Raw genomic sequence first — 17,267 nt, forward strand, 5'->3', positions numbered from 1 at the left:
CAGTTTCCTAAGGGAGCCCCTTTAATTTTAGGGGCGGCGTGGAACGGACTTCCCTCTGCAGCGCAAACATGCGCGCCTGCCTCTCTTTTGTCAATGGGCCGCGGTTCGAATCTTCCCACTCGGGCATTCTCATTCATTCCTCCGCCCGGCCTCCCTCGGGCGCGCGCTCTTCGCCGGCCCAATCCGGGGCTCGGAGGCTCCGCCCCTCCCCGCCGGCGTGCGGGAGGCCCGATGACGTCATGGAACGGAGGTTTCCCCCTCCCTCCCTCCCTCCCTCCTCCTCCTGGCGATATCCAGGCGCTGCTGCAGCGCTGGGGGAATTCGCCGCTGAGCTGCCGCCGGGACCGGAGGCGCGCGTCTCTCTCTCTCTCTTTCTGTTGCGCTCGGCACCATGAAGATGATGAGCTCCCCCTGGGCCCGCTTCTACTCCAACAGCTGCTGCATGTGCTGCCATGTCCGCACCGGGACCATCATCCTCGGCATCTGGTACCTGGTAAGGAAGGGAAAGGCGAGCGAGGCGCAGGCAGCCAAGGGTTTAGGGCCGCAGCGGCGTCCAGGCTGCGGGAGGGGCCCGAGCCTGCGCAACTCGCACACCCGGGTAGCAGGTGGGTGGAGAAGCGCTTGCTTCCCGCGGAGAACCGGGCCCTGCGGAGCTGCTGCGGAGTTTGCTGGCTTGCCCGCCCTCAGGTTCCCCCAGCAGCAGCGAGGAAGACTGGGCTGTCCGCTTCTGGTCCCCAACTTGCTCGCCCACCTGCGCCTTCTGCCTCTGGGCATCGCGCGGGGGGAGGTGGGGGGTCGAGGCAGCCTGGTCCTCCCTGCTCCACATCTTCCCGGAGGGGGCTGTGTGCTTTAAACGTACACGCACACACACTCTTTCTGGCAGAGTAGCCCAGAGCCCAAATCTCTCTGCTGCAGCGCCGGGAGAGAGGGGGAAGCAACTGGGACCTGAAAAGAGCCTTGCAGGATTAGGCCCGTCTTGTCCGCCTTCCTATTCTCACCACGGTCATCAACCCAGATGCGCACAGGCAGATGGCAACGTCTCTCTCCCTATCGAGAATACAATTGGCATGATACGACCCTGGAGACACAGTGTAGCCAGCGTGGCTTCTCCAGGAGTATACGAAACCCTCCATTTTAATATAGAAACCCTTGCTTGCTGGCAGTGCCCACTACACCTGCCACCCTGCCAGAGAAAGGACAGGGAGTAGGCAGAAGGATCCGTCTGTCTTCTTCACCTCTGCCCTTGGGGGGGGGGGGCACAGCAAGGATGGAGAACCTGTGGCCCTCTAAATGTTGTTGGAGTCAGATTCCCATCAGCCCAGTGCTCAGGCACGATGGGAGTTGGAGTCCAGGTTCCCTGTCCCTGCCCTGCCAAGAGGGGACAGGTGAGCCAGTGGAGGGAGAAGTGACTTTTTCTGGCAGCAATCACTTTCCTGTTTGCTATGTGCCGTCCACAGGGAGAGGGGGAGGCGGGAGTGCAAAAACGCAGTGACTGCTCCTCCCACACAGCAGGTGGGATTAGATGAGCACGGGCTGCAAGCTGCCACTACCTTATGTGCCAGACTGACACCTCCTTCTCTACCTGCTTGCCCTCAGTCTCTTTGTAAGCCCAGCCTGAACTTCTGCTTCACTGGGAGAGCAGGCTGGTGGAACCTTCCAGAGAGAACATGCATACAAGAAGCAGCCAACCTCTTTGCTTTTTTCTTGCACACAATCCCTGAGCAACCTAGCTGGGCTCTGTCCTCCTCACTGTCCCACTGAAGAAGGAAGAGGAGGCAGGCAGGCAGCAGCTGTTGCTGCCACTTGCTCACCTGTGCTCTCCCAGTGGCCAGCATGGCAGGCTCAGTCATACCACTGTACCTCCCAGATGGAGCATGCGGTTGAGAGGTAGTAGTGGCCATTTTCCGGGAGTCGACACACATTTGCCTGCTTGCCCCAGAGAATTATGGGAGCTATTGTACTCCTTATAGAGCTACAATTCCCAGGACCCTTAAGAAACTACTGTTCCCAGAATTCTTTGGGGGAAGTCATGTGCCTTAAATGTGTGGTGTGGATGTAACTAAAGTTAAAGGAGTCCTCTTCCCTTTTTCCCATCTGTGGTTGCTTTTCATGGGGTGGGTGGAATTGGATGGCCTTGTTACTGAAGTCCGGCTTACTGGTGTCAGAGTGTTTCATCTCTAAATAAATTTACAGAAAAATTGTATCTTTAAAAAATATCCCAACATGGTGGAACGTTTTGCTGTCCAATAGGGGCCCAACACATTCCAGCCAGCCCAGCACTCGTAATCTCAACAGGAGCATTAAGTTGATCAGAGAGAAGAAATTTTGCACTTCGGAAATAGTAATATTGAACATAATTTATTAACCTTTGAGGTACTGCATCTAGTTTAACAGCAAGGACTACGGTGGAGAAGTTGAACCTACCTTTTGTAGCACCTAGTTCCAAGTTTAAGCTGTGACGTAGTTGGTCAAGTCTCTTCCTATCCCCATTTTCTATCGGCCAAAAGGCAATTTTAATGACACACATTCCTTGTTTGCTTTGAAAATTGTTGGGATAAAGATTGTAAAACACTTTGTACAGGGAAGTGCTACATAAACAATAAATTGTAGTAATTGACACTTGCAACTGATGGGCGGTGTAGTCCAGCAGTATTTGGAGGTGATACAGGTTTCCCACACCTGCTATATTCATGATGTTATTTCTGTGACTGCAGATTGTTTTAACATTGTGTTTTAATGTTGTAACCCACACTGGGACCTTAGGGTGAAGCATGGGTACACAATAATAAAAATAATAACAATATACATGTCCATTTGGAAGCATGCCCTGTTGACGTCAATGGGCCTCACTCCTTGGTAAATGTGTATCGGATTTAGACTGCTTTTTGGTTTTGTTGCCTGGTGCTTTCTTTTAAAGCTCCTGCAAACCACTTTGGATATTTTAATGGAAAAGTGGCACATAAATATTTTCAGTGCATAAAAGAATAACACAGTTACCCTTTGAATGAGCGTCTGGGTGTACATCAAAACCCTAAAATGTATTTTATATAATTAACTTTTTATTTCTATTCTTTGTATATCGTATTGTTGTTTTATTGCTATGGCCGATGGCTGACACAAATAAAGATTCATTCATTCTGAGTGTACATTTGAGAACTTAGTTGTAGTTGTGTGCCTGGGTCAGGAGTGGGGATCCTGTGGTCCCACAGATGATGTTGGACCACAACTTACCTCAACCCCAGCCAATGTAGCCAGTGGGAAGGAGTGATAGGAGCTGATATGCCAGCAGCATCTTGGAGTCACAGGTTCCCCACCTCTGGTCATCATGGTACTATATGCTGTATAAAAGTCCAAGGGGAAATGAGTGGAATTTTTTCAGTTTTTCAGCTCTTATCTTTCCATCATTTTTTAAATAGTATTCCTATATACCAGGCATGTCAAACTGCTCAACTACTTTGGTGAAGGCTCCCCCCCCCCCCAAAAAAAGCTCAATCCAATGAGTAGATCACTGCCAGTTTTTTGTAGTGGAAATAGTTCACAGTCTCTTGGGAGTTGGACATGCCTGCTGTATACCAAGATGTTCTAGACTGGGGAGGGGTGGGGAATTGGTGCATAATAAGCAGTTACACTTGCTTTCCATTTCTCAGCTCTTAGCGCACAAAAATGGTGGCATGTACTTCATTATAATTCCCTCCCCCAACCAAACTTCCTTCCCTACACCACTATATTATTATTATTATTATTATTATTATTACTACTACTACATTTATATCTTACCTTTCCTCCAAAGATCTCAAGTAGTATTCATGCTTTTCCTTCTCCCCATATAAGCCTCACAACAACCCTATGAGGTTGGGCTATGCTGAGAGACATTGACTGGCCCAAAGTCACCCAGTGAGCTTCATGGCTGGGCGGGGATTCGAACCCTGCTTTCCCAGGTCCTAATCTGACACTCTAAATACTACAGCATGCTGGCCGTGTGGTTTGGAAAGTGCCAAGCAACAAGCCATATGGGTAGCAGATTCTATCACCCTGCCTTTGGTAACTGCACAGTAGCTTCTACTGCAAAATACTCAGAAGTTAGCCATGTTGGCTTCAGGATCCTGAGGCTGCAATGCTATGCACACTTACTTGGAGCAAAGAAGCAGAGGTCTGCCCTGTCTGTTGCCATCTCCTCTCTGTCTCTCCACACTCATGCTCCCTTCCATTATCCTGGCTCTTTGCCTCCTGTGTTGGCTCTCTGCCCTTTCTCCCTGTAGTTCATGCTACTTTTGTGGAGGGATGCTGACTTCAGCAGCTAATGCTGCTTTTCAGAAGAGGAGTTTATTTCTAGAGAGCTAACACCCTAAAGCGATGTATTATTAGCAACGTAATTCTTTATAAGATACAGTAATTCCCTGCGGCTGCCACTGTTTGTAAAGCCCACAGGCAGTTTCCTTGACAGACGAGCCACAAAGTATTTCGAAGTGCAGTACAAAATGGAGTATATGAACTGTAAAGAAAATGCAGAATTGAATCCGAGGTGCTTTTAAAAAATAAATGAATAGAGGAACTTCTTATTTTTTTTAATGTTTGAAATTTTGTGTTTTGAACACCACAGCATGTTTGCATTTGTCTTTAGCAGGCTGCTGTGAAGATGGATTAACCGCATGGCAATATAAATTAAGATGAAGGTTGTTTCCCCAAAACTATTTGAAAGGAAAGGATTTAGCCTGGATAGCTCAGTTGGTTAGAGTGTGGTGTTGATAACGCCAAGGTTGCAGTTTTGATCCCATATGGGACAGCTGCATATTCCTGCCTTGCAGGGGGTTGGATTAGACTTCAGGGGTCAGTAAACTTTTTCAGCAGGGGGCCGGTCCACTGTCCCTCATACCTTGCTGGGGGCAGGACTATATTTTGAGGGAAAATAATAATGAATGAATTCCCATGCCCCACAAATAACCCAGAGATGCATTTTAAATAAAAGCACACATTCTGCTCATGTAAAAACACACTGATTCCCGGACTGTCTGCGGGCTGGATTTAGAAGGCAATTGGGCTGGATCCGGCCCCCGGACCTTAGTTTGCCTACCCATGGACTAGAGGATTTTCAAGGTCCCTTCCAACTCTACGATTGTCCACCCCTAATCCGTCCCAGACCAGTTGAGAAGCAGTCATAGCTCATTAGCAGAGCAAATGCTTTGCATACAGACTGTCCCAGGTACAAAGCCTGGTATTCTCATTTTTTAAAAAAGGAATAGTAAAAAGCAGTAGAAATACTGCCTCTCTAATCCTGCCTTTTGTTTGAGTAGCACCCCAAAGCCAACTTTCCAAAATGCTGGGGAGGGAGAAGGAGGAGGAGTAAGGGACGTTTGCCTGTTTATAATATAACGAGCATAGCTTAGTGCCACTTGTTCTGCATCTTAATGACATTTCCTCAGATGATCATTGCAAGGCAGATGCCTAATCTTCTTTCAAAGCCATCTAAGCCAGCAGCCATGCAATTAACGAAGGAGGGAAGGTCTGTGTGTGGGGATGACTTAGCTATGACCACACAATGGAACCTCCCATGTTCGGAGCCAGTACATCTGAAAATACCAGGTGGTAGGGGCACACAAAAGCAACAGTGGTTGATTTGTGTTGGGTTAGGCATTTGGCAATGGGCGAGAGCAGCCTGGGAGGGACCCTTCACATTGTGTTGCTGGGTAGGGAGGGAATAATCCCCATTGGATTCAATGGGACATTATTGGCAGTAGAAATATATAGGATTGGAGATGATGATGATGATGATGATGATATATTATTATTTATACCCTGCCCATACAATAATCTATTAAACATTAAACGCTTCCCTAAACAGGGCTGCCTTCAGGTGTCTTCTAAAAGTCTGGTAGTTGTTGTTCTCTTTGACATCTGGTGGGAGGGTGTTCCACAGGGCAGGCGCCACTACCGAGAAGGAAGCCCAAGATGGCGGCTGTAACAACTTCTCCTCCGTGAACCCTCCTGGATTACAAACCTTTTATAGCCTTTTATAGCCTTTTATAGCCGTTTTTATAACCGTTTTTATTAGACTTTCAACTATTTTACCTCTGTTAGAAGTTTTAACCATTCTATCTCTACTGTTGGCCAATTAACAAGGATATTCAAACCTTCTGCTGAGAAAGCCTGCTGCTGATTAGAAACGCCGCTTTGAAGACTGGGTATGCTGAGCAGTGGAGGAGGAGTAGCAGAGGAGTTGTGTCCACAAAAGATAAGTTCTCTTTTTATCTCCGTTTACCTCTACTTTTAACCTCCGTAGTCAGTGAGACAGTGACAAATGGGTCATGGCAAGCGACCAAGATCTGCTGAGAAAGGTTGACAGACTCTGGGGTTGTGCTCAGTGAACAATCTCTCCCTTTCATCTCCCCATACACCTCCTAGAACTGGGACTGGGAAGGAAAAACTCAAGGCCTATTTTTATCCAAAAGAGGTTCGGCAGCCGCCCTATCTTCACGAAGCTGGTAATTAGCAGACGGGGAGGTCAGCTACTGGAAGGACGCCGAGCTTTTTATCTATAAAAAGGGAGGAATTGAAGTAGGTACAACCCCAAGAAACACAAGGCAAGTTCAACTCGATAATTACTTAACTGGCTACGCCGTGAGGCTGTTGAATGAGAGAGAAAGTCCTAGTTGAACTTTAAAAGAAACAAGTTATAGTATGAAAGCCTAGGACTAGTACTATTTTCTAACATTTTAAATAACTGATACCTCACAAGCTCCGATGTAAATTGCTGGAGAAACTAACAAGTAAATTGCTGGTAACAAGTAAATTGCTGGAGAAACTAACAAGTTGGAGAGGTTGGAGAGGTTTAGGAGGCAACGTCCACAAATCGGCATTTCTGCTATTGCTTACTCCAGCTTAGAACAAAAAGATAAGTTACCGTCAAGCAAGCAACCCCTACCATATATCCATATATACCCATATACCCACTATGGTCCTCACCAGGAAAAAATACAAGGACCAAGGAATCTTGCCTAATTCACCACAGAGCCCGATGGAGCGTCGAAGGAGACAAAGTAAAATTACCAGCTACTTTCCTCAAAAAGACGCGAGTAAGAGAACTCAGAACGAGAGTATTCTAGATGTAGCTATGCCTTTGCCACTCACAGTGTTGGATTGGTCAACACAGCTAAAGGATTTGCAGACAAACAACAAGTGGACAAACCATCCAACAAATTTGGCCCAAGAACTCGCCTTAGCAGAGAATGCTACAAAGGCTAATACAGCCAACACACCTGATGCTAATCCTTATTTGTCACCGCTGGAACTTGGAAGTAACCTTTCAACCCATTGGTTGAAAGCCAACGACAGCGGAACAGAAATGCGGGGTGATTATCTTCAGGAGCAGATATACCAGATTTCTACGGATCTCCTTAACGTCAAAAAATTTTTAGCGATAACAAACGGGCTTCTCCTGACCCTAGTGGATAATTTCAAACAACATGTGAGCGCTTCAGTCCAGAATACAAATCCCCTAGCCAGCCCGGATCCACCACTCCCCAGCAAATCCCGGAGGAAAAAAGCTGAGCCTAAGATGAAGAAAAGCAAAAATATAAAAAATCTAAGGCGGCTTAAGACAACTCACCGTACCTGCAAAAAATATTGGCAGAAGCTCTTTAACCTTCTTCCATCCCTTTCTACAAGTGGAACAAACAAATCCAACTCAAGTGTTATCAAAGAAACACGTAAAGTAGATACACCCACAAAAGAATTTAAACCAAGTTTTGAAGAATCAACACCGAGCGGGGACAAAGGAACTAATCCATCTACAGTTATACCGCCCCAGAGTCCTCTTATGGCCAGCACAGAATCTGTAGACAGAGGTGAGCTGGCGACCCAAACTATTGAGGGGAACCACTCCTCTCAAGCTCGACAGATGCTGTGGCCCAAAAGAGAATGGAGTTTAGTCCTAATCCCACAAAAGCTTGTCTTTGCTAATTACCCTAAACCGCCTAGATTTTATGCAGGGTCGGACCGTATAGACCACTTTTTGTCCATTATAAGAGGCATTTTACCGGGGATAGTAAAAGCAACTGACATAGCCGCTATAGAGTATCTACATCAAGATGACTGCTCGGTACGAGCACTGATTACCTTTTTAGATCATAATCTGGCCAGCCTTATTTTTAGAGCTAAAAACCTATTCAAAAAAGAAAGAATAGTCCTATTAAGAATATTTGAAAACAGAGCACCTTTAACCTCTCTGATGGGGACCAAGGGCATAGGAATGGAAGTTCACAAAAGGGAAAAAACCAACTACCAAAACCATCAAAACAGAAAGCATAAGTTCCAGCAGGATCATCTCCTTCAAACAGTATCAAATGATAAAAAGGAAGCTCCACATCCAACTGGCATTTGGCCTCCCACGTGTGATAGTGAGGACTCCTTTTTGGAGGAAGAACTCTCGCTGATAAAGCGATTCTGGTCACTGCATCCACCAGCTCAAACTGAGATCCTGAAAAGACTTGATTTACTTCGAAGCAGACTAGAAAAAAAGGATGACCAAGGTGAGACAATGAAGGACCTTTATGTGCAGCCCATATCTCCCAAATGTCTAGTGGATAAGAAGACAGTGGGAGGCACCTTTAAATGCGTAGACGTGGAACTACAATCTGAGCCCCCTGTGATGTACAATAAAGTAAGACCAAATCAAGGTGTGAAATCTCAAAGCTCCTGGCACAGCTATCTTAAATTGTCTCCGAATGAATTAGCTTCCCCCCCAACTCCAAAATCTAGCCCCAAATCACCAAGAAGAGAGGACCACTACACTCTCTCCAAGCAGTCATCCTCGAAAAGAGCCAACGGGTGTGTTTTTTTAGACACCAAAGAATTGCTGGACGTGGTGGTGACATAGACCCAGCTCCCCGAAGGGCCCGGGGCCTAAAAGTGCTGTCTTGGAATATCGCGGGTTGGCACGCCAAGAAAAACACTCAACAATTTTTGTGCTACCTTAAGCAATTTGACATCATCCTCTTTCAGGAGACATGGCAGAATGACCCTATATTTCTCAATGGGTATAACTGCCACTACCTGCCTGCCTCTCCATCTCTAAGGGGCGGCAGATCTAGTGGTGGCCTAGCTTGCTTCATTTCCACGGAGCTGGCGCACTCTCTAACAGCCCTACCCAGCTGCAATTCTTTAGCAACAGCCGCTCTACTTAGCTTCAAGAGAACTACTCTTTTGCTGGTCAATGTTTATATTCCCCCAGGCCAAAAAAACTCTGTGGTCAAGGCTATATGGGCTGAGCTAGAGGCGTTTTTAGAGCCTCTCGAATCTACTTACCCGTCTGCCCTGACTATTGTGTGTGGAGACTTTAATGCTCGCATAGGAACAGATGACAACAGTCTATACACTCACTTCAACCTATTTATGGACCCTGAAGAACTGACGGATATTGGTGCGACACGACTGTCCAAAGATAGCAGAAGTAATTTTTCAGGTCTCTGCTTAGTGCAGGCTGCCAGACGGAGGGAACTGCTGATATTAAACGGCAACATAGAGGGGGATCGCCCCGGGGAATATACCCATTTCTCCAAGGCTGGGGGAAGCGTTATAGATTATATTCTAATCTCAAGATTTGCTCACAGCTTTGTAAGGAAGTTCCTAGTGGGCCACAATACTCTGAGTGATCACCTACCTCTAATTTTAGAGCTTGCAGGTCGGCCTTTTGACTATTCGATTGCCGAGCCACAATATATACCTTCTGTAAATTTGGGTATACCTGCTCCCAAAAGACTCAAATGGTCCCCAATACTGAATGAAAACCTAACCCTCCTTCTTCAGTCAGTGGAGTTAAAGCTTATTCGCTCCGCTATTGTGTCAGGCAATTCAGTAGATGTGATTATGGAACGCTTTAAATTACTTTTGGAAAGACTGAAATCCCATTTAACAACAGTGATACATAGCGCCGCTACAAAAAGGGCAAAGGACGGAGCTAGCTGGTTTGACCTGGAGTCCAGGCAAACAAGGAGACAAATGAGAACTGCCTACCAGAGATATAGGAAATCAGGGACTGCCCCCCTACTTAATGCTTATATTGATCTGAGACGGTCTTACAAACAATTACTAAGGAGAAAGAAACTGGAAGCTGAAAGAGCCGCATGGCACAGTTTGGTTAAGGCATCACACGAGAAAGATACCACTTGCTTTTGGCGAACCATATCTGGTCTACTGGACCAGGAGCGTACTAATTCCATCTGTACAGTGGAACCAATGGAGTGGTTGCGCCATTTTCAATCTGTGTTCTATGACCAGGAAGCCCAACATTACAAATTATGTATTCAATTGGAGGACCTACCTCACTGGCCACCAGTAACTGTTAAGGAAGTTGAGAACTTAATCGCACAATTAAAGAACAACAAGGCCCCAGGGATTGATTACATCCCTGCCGAACTTCTGAAGTCCAACATTGGCTGGTGGGCCCCCCTGCTGGCGTCTCTATTTTCTTGGATCGACTCAACGGGTTTACTTCCAGATGGTTGGACTGAGGCAATAGTTATTCCAATCTACAAAAAAGGACCTACGCCAGACCCGGCGAGCTATAGACCAATCAGCCTTCTGCCTATACCCAGCAAACTATATGCCAAACATCTTTATATTAAGCTAACTAGCTGGCTGGAAACTGAAGCTATTCTAGCGGAAGAGCAAGCGGGTTTCAGGCAAGGCAGATCCACCATAGACCACTGCTTCACCCTAGCCTATTTAATTGATAAATATGCCAAAAAATCCCGCGGGGTGCTATATGCAGCCTTTATCGATCTAAAGGCTGCCTTCGATTCAATTCCACGTGCAAGACTCTGGGATAAATTGAGCACATCAAGTATAGACAAAAGACTATTATTCCTGATCAGCTGTCTATATAAAGACACGGTGCTGCATGTAAGAACTTCGTTAAATGGCCATCTCATAGGACCAGTTCCTGTCAGCAAGGGGGTCAAGCAAGGTTGCATCCTGGCCCCAGTTCTATTTAACTTTTACATCAATGATATGGTTAACTGTTTGTCATCTCCGGACTTCCACGCCCCCAAACTGGCTGACAAATCAATATCAGTACTTTTGTATGCTGATGATGCGATACTCCTATCTCGAACAAGAATAGGCTTAAATAGGCTCATAGGTGAATTTTCAGCATACTGTAGGAGAGAGCAACTGGCAATAAACTATCAGAAAACCAAAATTATGGTTTTTGCAAGGAAACACAGACAGTACAGCTGGAGGATGGATAACCAGACAATTGAACAGGTTAAAGCCTTCAAATATCTGGGTATCGTGTTCCAGTCGACCGGGTCCTGGGATGTCCATCAAAAATGTGCCAAAGAAAAAGCAGCTCAAAGTATTAAGATGCTGTCCCGCTTCTTTTACACAAAGGGGGGCAGATACATCCCAGCAGCCCTTGAAGTTTTTCAAGCAAAACCTTTGGCGCAGTTACTGTATGGGGCACAAATCTGGACGGGGAACCACTGCTCCAGTCTTGAAACCGTTCAGTCTAAATTTCTAAGGCAGATATTCGGCGTCCCCCCCTGTGTTCCAAACGCAGCATTACGACTCGAGGCCTGCCTTCCATCTGTAGAAACTCAGACTTGGCAAAGAACATTCAACTACTGGCTTCGTCTTAATCTAAACCCACCTGGTCTACTGCCTCTAGTAATGCAAGATTCTCACAAAAGCAAGTGGTTCAAAACTGTGCATCAAAAACTCCTTACATGCGGTTTGCATTCACAGTCCCTACTATCAATGGGCCTCATTAAAGCAAAGAGTCTAATTGGCCAGCGCCTGAAAGACATTGAACGGCAAAACAACCTGACCATCTTAAAGAAACTGTGCCCATGGTATACCTACTTTCCCCCTTCTCATTTTGACTCCCCAGCCTCATATTTGTCTAAATTAACCATCCCAAAATACAGACGTGCCTTTACATTGGCTAGATGGGATGTTCTTCCTTCTGCCGTACTCGAAGGTCGTTACCAAAAGACTCCATTTGAAAAACGACTCTGCCCATGTGGAGATGGTAACACGGAAACAGTGTCCCATGTCCTTCTATCTTGCCCTATTTACAAAGACCTAAGGAATGAGATTATTACTCCACTTATTCTCTCCAACCCCGGCCGTTCACCAGACATTACACTGTATTTTCTCTTATCTGATACGGATAGTCAGATAACAGAGAAGGTCGCGAGGTACATCGAGAGAGCTGTGAAATTGAGGGCCACCATCTGAGTGACAGACTTGTTCATCTGACGGACCCCCTTTTGCCTGTTCTTTTCTTCTTTTTATTCTTATTTTTATTTTTATTTTTAATTCTTGTCTAGCTGTGGCCTGTTGGCTTTGCTAATAAAGTTTTGATTTCTGATACCGAGAAGGCCCTTTGCCTGGTTCCCTGTGATTTGGCTTCTCGCAGTGAGGGAACTGCCAGAAGGCCCTCGGTGCTGGACCTCAGATTCCAGGTAGAACGATGAGGATGGAGACGCTCCTTCAGGTATACTGGACCAAGGTCATTTAGGGCTTTAAAGGTCAGCACCAACAGTTTGAATTGTGCTCGGAAATGTACTGGGAGATATGCAGGGCAGAAGGGAAATCACTTTGGACACGCTCAGCAGCACTCCTCTTAACTTCGCATAATGAAAGGACCAAGTCAATAGTCTTGGGGTGCAATATGAAATATACATAGCACCTCATTAGGTCTGGAGAAGTCTGCTACATCCTGCTACGCTCCATTTGTTTATAAAATGTCTTACCCACTTTTCATTATAAATAGCAGGGAGCAATACCAGTAAAATCATTCAATAAATAGCCAGTAAACCAGGCAAAAGCGCATACACAGTGAAATAGCTTTTTAAAAAAAAGTACAGCAGGGACACATCCTGGGTTAATAAAAGCCTGTGTGAATTGCACCAAAAGCTTATTCAGAGTGGATTCTTCAGTACAGTAGTGGCATCTGTATCCACCATAAGACTTTGGATGAATACAGACTTACTGCATTAACATTAAACCAGGTTTAACATTTTAGCTTCTGCTTAAATCCTGAAAATGTCTACCAAGAAATACACTTTTTAAAAAAGAAAAAAAGCCTGAGGTTCATTTGAGAGCAATATGCCACATGGGAATTGGAAATTCAGCAACAACTTACTTAGTTCTGGAAGTCAACGGGGAGGAAAAAATAGTTGGAACAGACCCAGTTTCTGTTAGGGTTTGGCATACCTTGTTGGCATTTAGAATAATCTACTTCCCAGAAGCCAGTGACGACATTTTTCTGGGATTCGCAGTTAAAACCGACTATTGTCTTTGCTGCCTTGTGTAGAAGAAGATCAAGCAGGCGTTGGAGCCAGGACTGCTCAGGACTTTGCATTTCAGCAGTGACATCATTGAAGATTGCAGTTGGATTTACTCATTGAACTTTTTCCTTTTTTTTAAGCCTTAGGAAGCAACTGTAGATTTTGAAGACATTCCAACTAAATAATAGGAAATTATATATACGCAAGACTAAATTAACAATAACATTTTCGAAATCCTATAGAACCATTGGAGTCCCATTCACTTTAAAGTTAATGGGAAATTGATTTAGCATTTTCAATTAATATACGAAAGCTAAACAAAATCGTTGGCAGGCACATGTGATAGTGTATAGAATATTTATAGGGTTGGGAGAGAGCCCTCCTTCCTCCTCCTGTCTGTCTCATTTTGTTAATGCATCTCTGTTGTAGTTGTAAAGACTTAACTTTATGTTGTAAAAGGTTTTCTGAAGCTTTTTCTAGAATGGCACAAGTTTACAACCTTGCAAATGTAGATGGAATGTCTGGCTTGAGAGCAACTGGCCTCAAGACCCCTTTCTAAAAAAGCTTTTACAAATATTTATGAATGAACATTAGAGATGTAAAATAGGGAGGTGATGGTCACATTTGTATGAAATAGGGAGATTAGGGTTAGAGTTATACTGCACTTTTAGCATGATTCATGTCAAGAAAATCTTTTAGTCTGGAATGAATCTCTTGTGAATAGAATTATTTTGAAAGCAAACGTGTCTTAGTAAAAAAATAGTTTGACTTACAAGTGTGTTATATGTAAAAGCATAGACAAACACACAGAACTTCCATGTATAAACATCCTAAAACTAATTCAAGGAGACTAGTCTTTACTCTTGGAAGGGTTATAAAAAAAATTGGAAGGGTTATAAAAAAAATGGCCTTTCAATTAATCATTTTTATGAGAGCAGCCTAACTAAAGCCGATCAGGGTTGTTCAAAATATAGGTAACAGAATAGAGATATCGGAATCCCATTTATTAGACTGGTGTTTCGATTGTGTATGTGCAGTGGGAATATGTTTGCAGAATCTCAGATGGCAGCACAGAAAATTTTGAGCACTGTTTCTGTAGCAGTACACAGCAGTTGTTGAGAAATGTTTGTTTTAGCAGTTAGAATCTGCAAAAGTGGGAGTGGTGGCAGGGAAGGAATAAATTGGAGGACTAAAGATGGATCACCATGGGTACTGAATACCAAGCCACATTGTTCTAGTATTTCAGAGTTGTCTGATGAGACTCTTGTCACTAAAGAAAGACACCCCAGTAGATCTTTTAACATATCTATTTAGTTCTAAGCCAAATTAGGCCAGGAGGCTGCCTTATATCAAATCAGACAATTGGTTCATTCAGGTCAGTGTTGTCCATTGTTTGACGGACGTCTTCCAAGTCCAGCCTGCAGGTGCCAGGATTGAACCTTGATCCTTCTGGCTCATCCCTTCTGCTATAAAGTTACGCTCAAAATATGGATAGCTGTGAAATTGAGAATGGTGTCCTATATAGATTCTCCTGGATAGGAGAAGACTGCTAATGCAATGAATTTAAAAGAATGCTGTGGAGTAAGCAGATGGGATAGTCAGTCTGTCTGGCTATGACCACTCAACTAGAAAAGCTTGTGCCTTCTCTTTATTTTATGAATCACATTTAGGTCCCACCATTGTTCTGCAGAGTTCATAGTGGTGTAAGCTTCCTAGGCAGTCTCCCATCCAGATGCTGTACAGCCCCAGGCCTGCTTAGCTTGAATGAGGTTGCTGCATCGCGTGCCTTTAGGCTAGGTTTGCCAGTATCCTCCCTGGGCTTCAAGTGGATGCCATAGTTCACCCTCACTCTGGAATTCTTGTGCCCTTCTCGGTCCTGCCTTTCTGTCTTTGTCACCAACGAGCATTGATTACTATCGCTGCCTGGCCAGTAACAGTACCTGCAGTTTGTGTCCTGGCAATTATATAGCAACAAATGCTATTGTCTTTCCGAGAGAAATCGGATAGTGTCTGCTTTGTCTTCTGTCTGCATGTACAGCATGCAGAACAACTGTCCCAGGCAAATTTTTCCATTAAGTGAATTTCTAGAGGTGGTTTTACTCCGCAAAAGAACCTAGCCCCACCCCTCTTTTAAAGATTGTGGGTACAGGGTTCAGTGCTTCTCTGACTGGGGTGAATGTTGCGCCATGAAGGCACATTCTGAAATGTTAGTGCACAGGCATTTTTTTTAATGGATTGCTTCCTCTGAGCCTCACGGTTCTCCAGCTTTGGCCAACATCCAAATGTTGTATTGCTACTCCCAGACCATTTGGAAACATCGCAGGCTGTGTCAGACCGTTGGTCCAGCTAACTCAGTAGTCTCTATAGTGGCTCCTCAGGGTTTCAGATGGGGGTGGGCCTCTCTCAGCCCCACCTGGAGATGCCAGAGATTGAAGCAGATGCTTTGCCACTGGGCTATAGCCCTTCCCTATGCTGGCTGGGGCTGGTGAGGGGTATAGTCCGAAACTTCTGCAGGGCACTAGGGAAGAGGCTGTCCTGGAGCCAAATGGGCAGCCAGCAGCCCACGAGCCACATGGAGCCCTTGGCTTAATCTCACAAGGGTGGGAGTCTCTGTCAAGGAGAGCCAGTGTTGGACTGGGACCTGGGAGACCATTCCCATTCAGCCATGAAACTCAGTGGGTGAGCTTGGGCCAGTCCCTGCCTCTCCGAGCCTAACTAACTTTGTTGTGGGGATGAAAAGTGGATGGAGACAGCCATGCATGACATCTTGAGCTCCTTGAAATCAAAGGTGGGATAGAAATACAAAAAATATATAAACCAATAGAAGGATGCTTGGGCTTAGGGATGAGGGAAGATGGAGTCATGGGAGGGGAAAGGAGGCTTTCTACATGCAACCAGACTTCTAGTAAAAAGCAGTCTGCCCTTTTCCTTGCCACCCACTGGGTTCCCCCAGTAGAGCACTGCCAGCAAATTTCGTTTAGCAAATTTCCCCCTTTTCCATTTCCCCCATGTGACTACTGTGCTGCAACAGAGCACTGAAGATCATACTTTTAAATCTCTGTCGTGTAAGCACACATGATTCTCATATCCCTTTTTCTGTTCTCTGTCTTGGACTTTCTGACAGCTGGAGGTCCCACGCTCCCTTCCCACTGCTTGCTTCTTAAGCCTCCTTTTTTAAAAAAAGTTTCATGGATGGCATAAGCTTATTTTCATCTAACTGGTCACAATTCCTGGAATGTCCATGGAAAAGACACTGCACATTCTGGTGTGGCTCTGGTTGGGAGGCTGCAGAATAGCTGCCGCAAGTTGTTGTTGCTTTCTTTGTTTTTTGTTCTTTTGAAAGCAAGGAACAAAATACTCCATGGCCACCTTTTAAAGTTAAGCAGGCTTCTACCTCCCAACAATCTGGGGAATTTTCCCCTGCTCCTGATCTTCAAGGGCATCTTCGTCCTCCCATGAATGCTCCAAAAAAGCTGGCCTGCAAGACTTTGCCCCGCTCTCCTGGAGATGCTTCAGCAGCTCTTTGAGGGCCCCACACCTAGCGCAGAAGCAACCTGTGCCAAAAGGAGCTGTCCAGCAATTCAGCTTGAGCTTCTTCTTCTCTTGCAACCATGGAGGGTGTTCTAGCTCATGTTTAATTTGAAAGGGAACACAATAAGGTCCATGTGGCTGGGGGAGGGGGGAGGAAATCAATCACTTAGTCAGATGTCGTATGGGTGTAAGAACAAGAGCAGAGCAAGTTGCAAAGTTTTGCATTTCACGGCACCTTGACTCCTTTTGTTTTGGTGCATGGGGACAGGGGGCAGTTCATAGCGATTCAAGGTTGAAAGCAAGACTAAACATGAAGTTCTTGATAGTGTGTGTTTCTACTTGCTTGAGACTTAGCTTGTGCCAGATCAGGCTGGTATCCTTCCCCTGTCTGTTTTTAAAAACAACTCTGCGCTACTGATTTTTCCCTCCCAATCAGGCCACTGTTCC

The 17,267-nt window shown here is 45.3% G+C and overlaps 1 protein-coding gene across 1 annotated transcript in view; it reads left to right on the plus strand.

Annotated features, from left to right (window-relative positions):
* Window positions 1-260: 260 nt before the first annotated feature.
* LAPTM4B (lysosomal protein transmembrane 4 beta) overlaps window positions 261-17,267 on the plus strand; it is a 62,492-nt gene continuing 45,485 nt past the window's right edge. Inside the window, exon 1 of the mRNA XM_079984765.1 lies at window positions 261-493. Coding sequence (XP_079840891.1) covers window positions 392-493 — 102 coding nt within the window. The 5' untranslated portion in view covers window positions 261-391. The remainder of the gene's footprint in view (window positions 494-17,267) is intronic.

The sequence above is a fragment of the Podarcis cretensis genome (genome assembly GCF_951804945.1).
Source record: "Podarcis cretensis genome assembly, chromosome: 7".
NCBI classification, from domain to species: domain Eukaryota; kingdom Metazoa; phylum Chordata; class Lepidosauria; order Squamata; family Lacertidae; genus Podarcis; species Podarcis cretensis.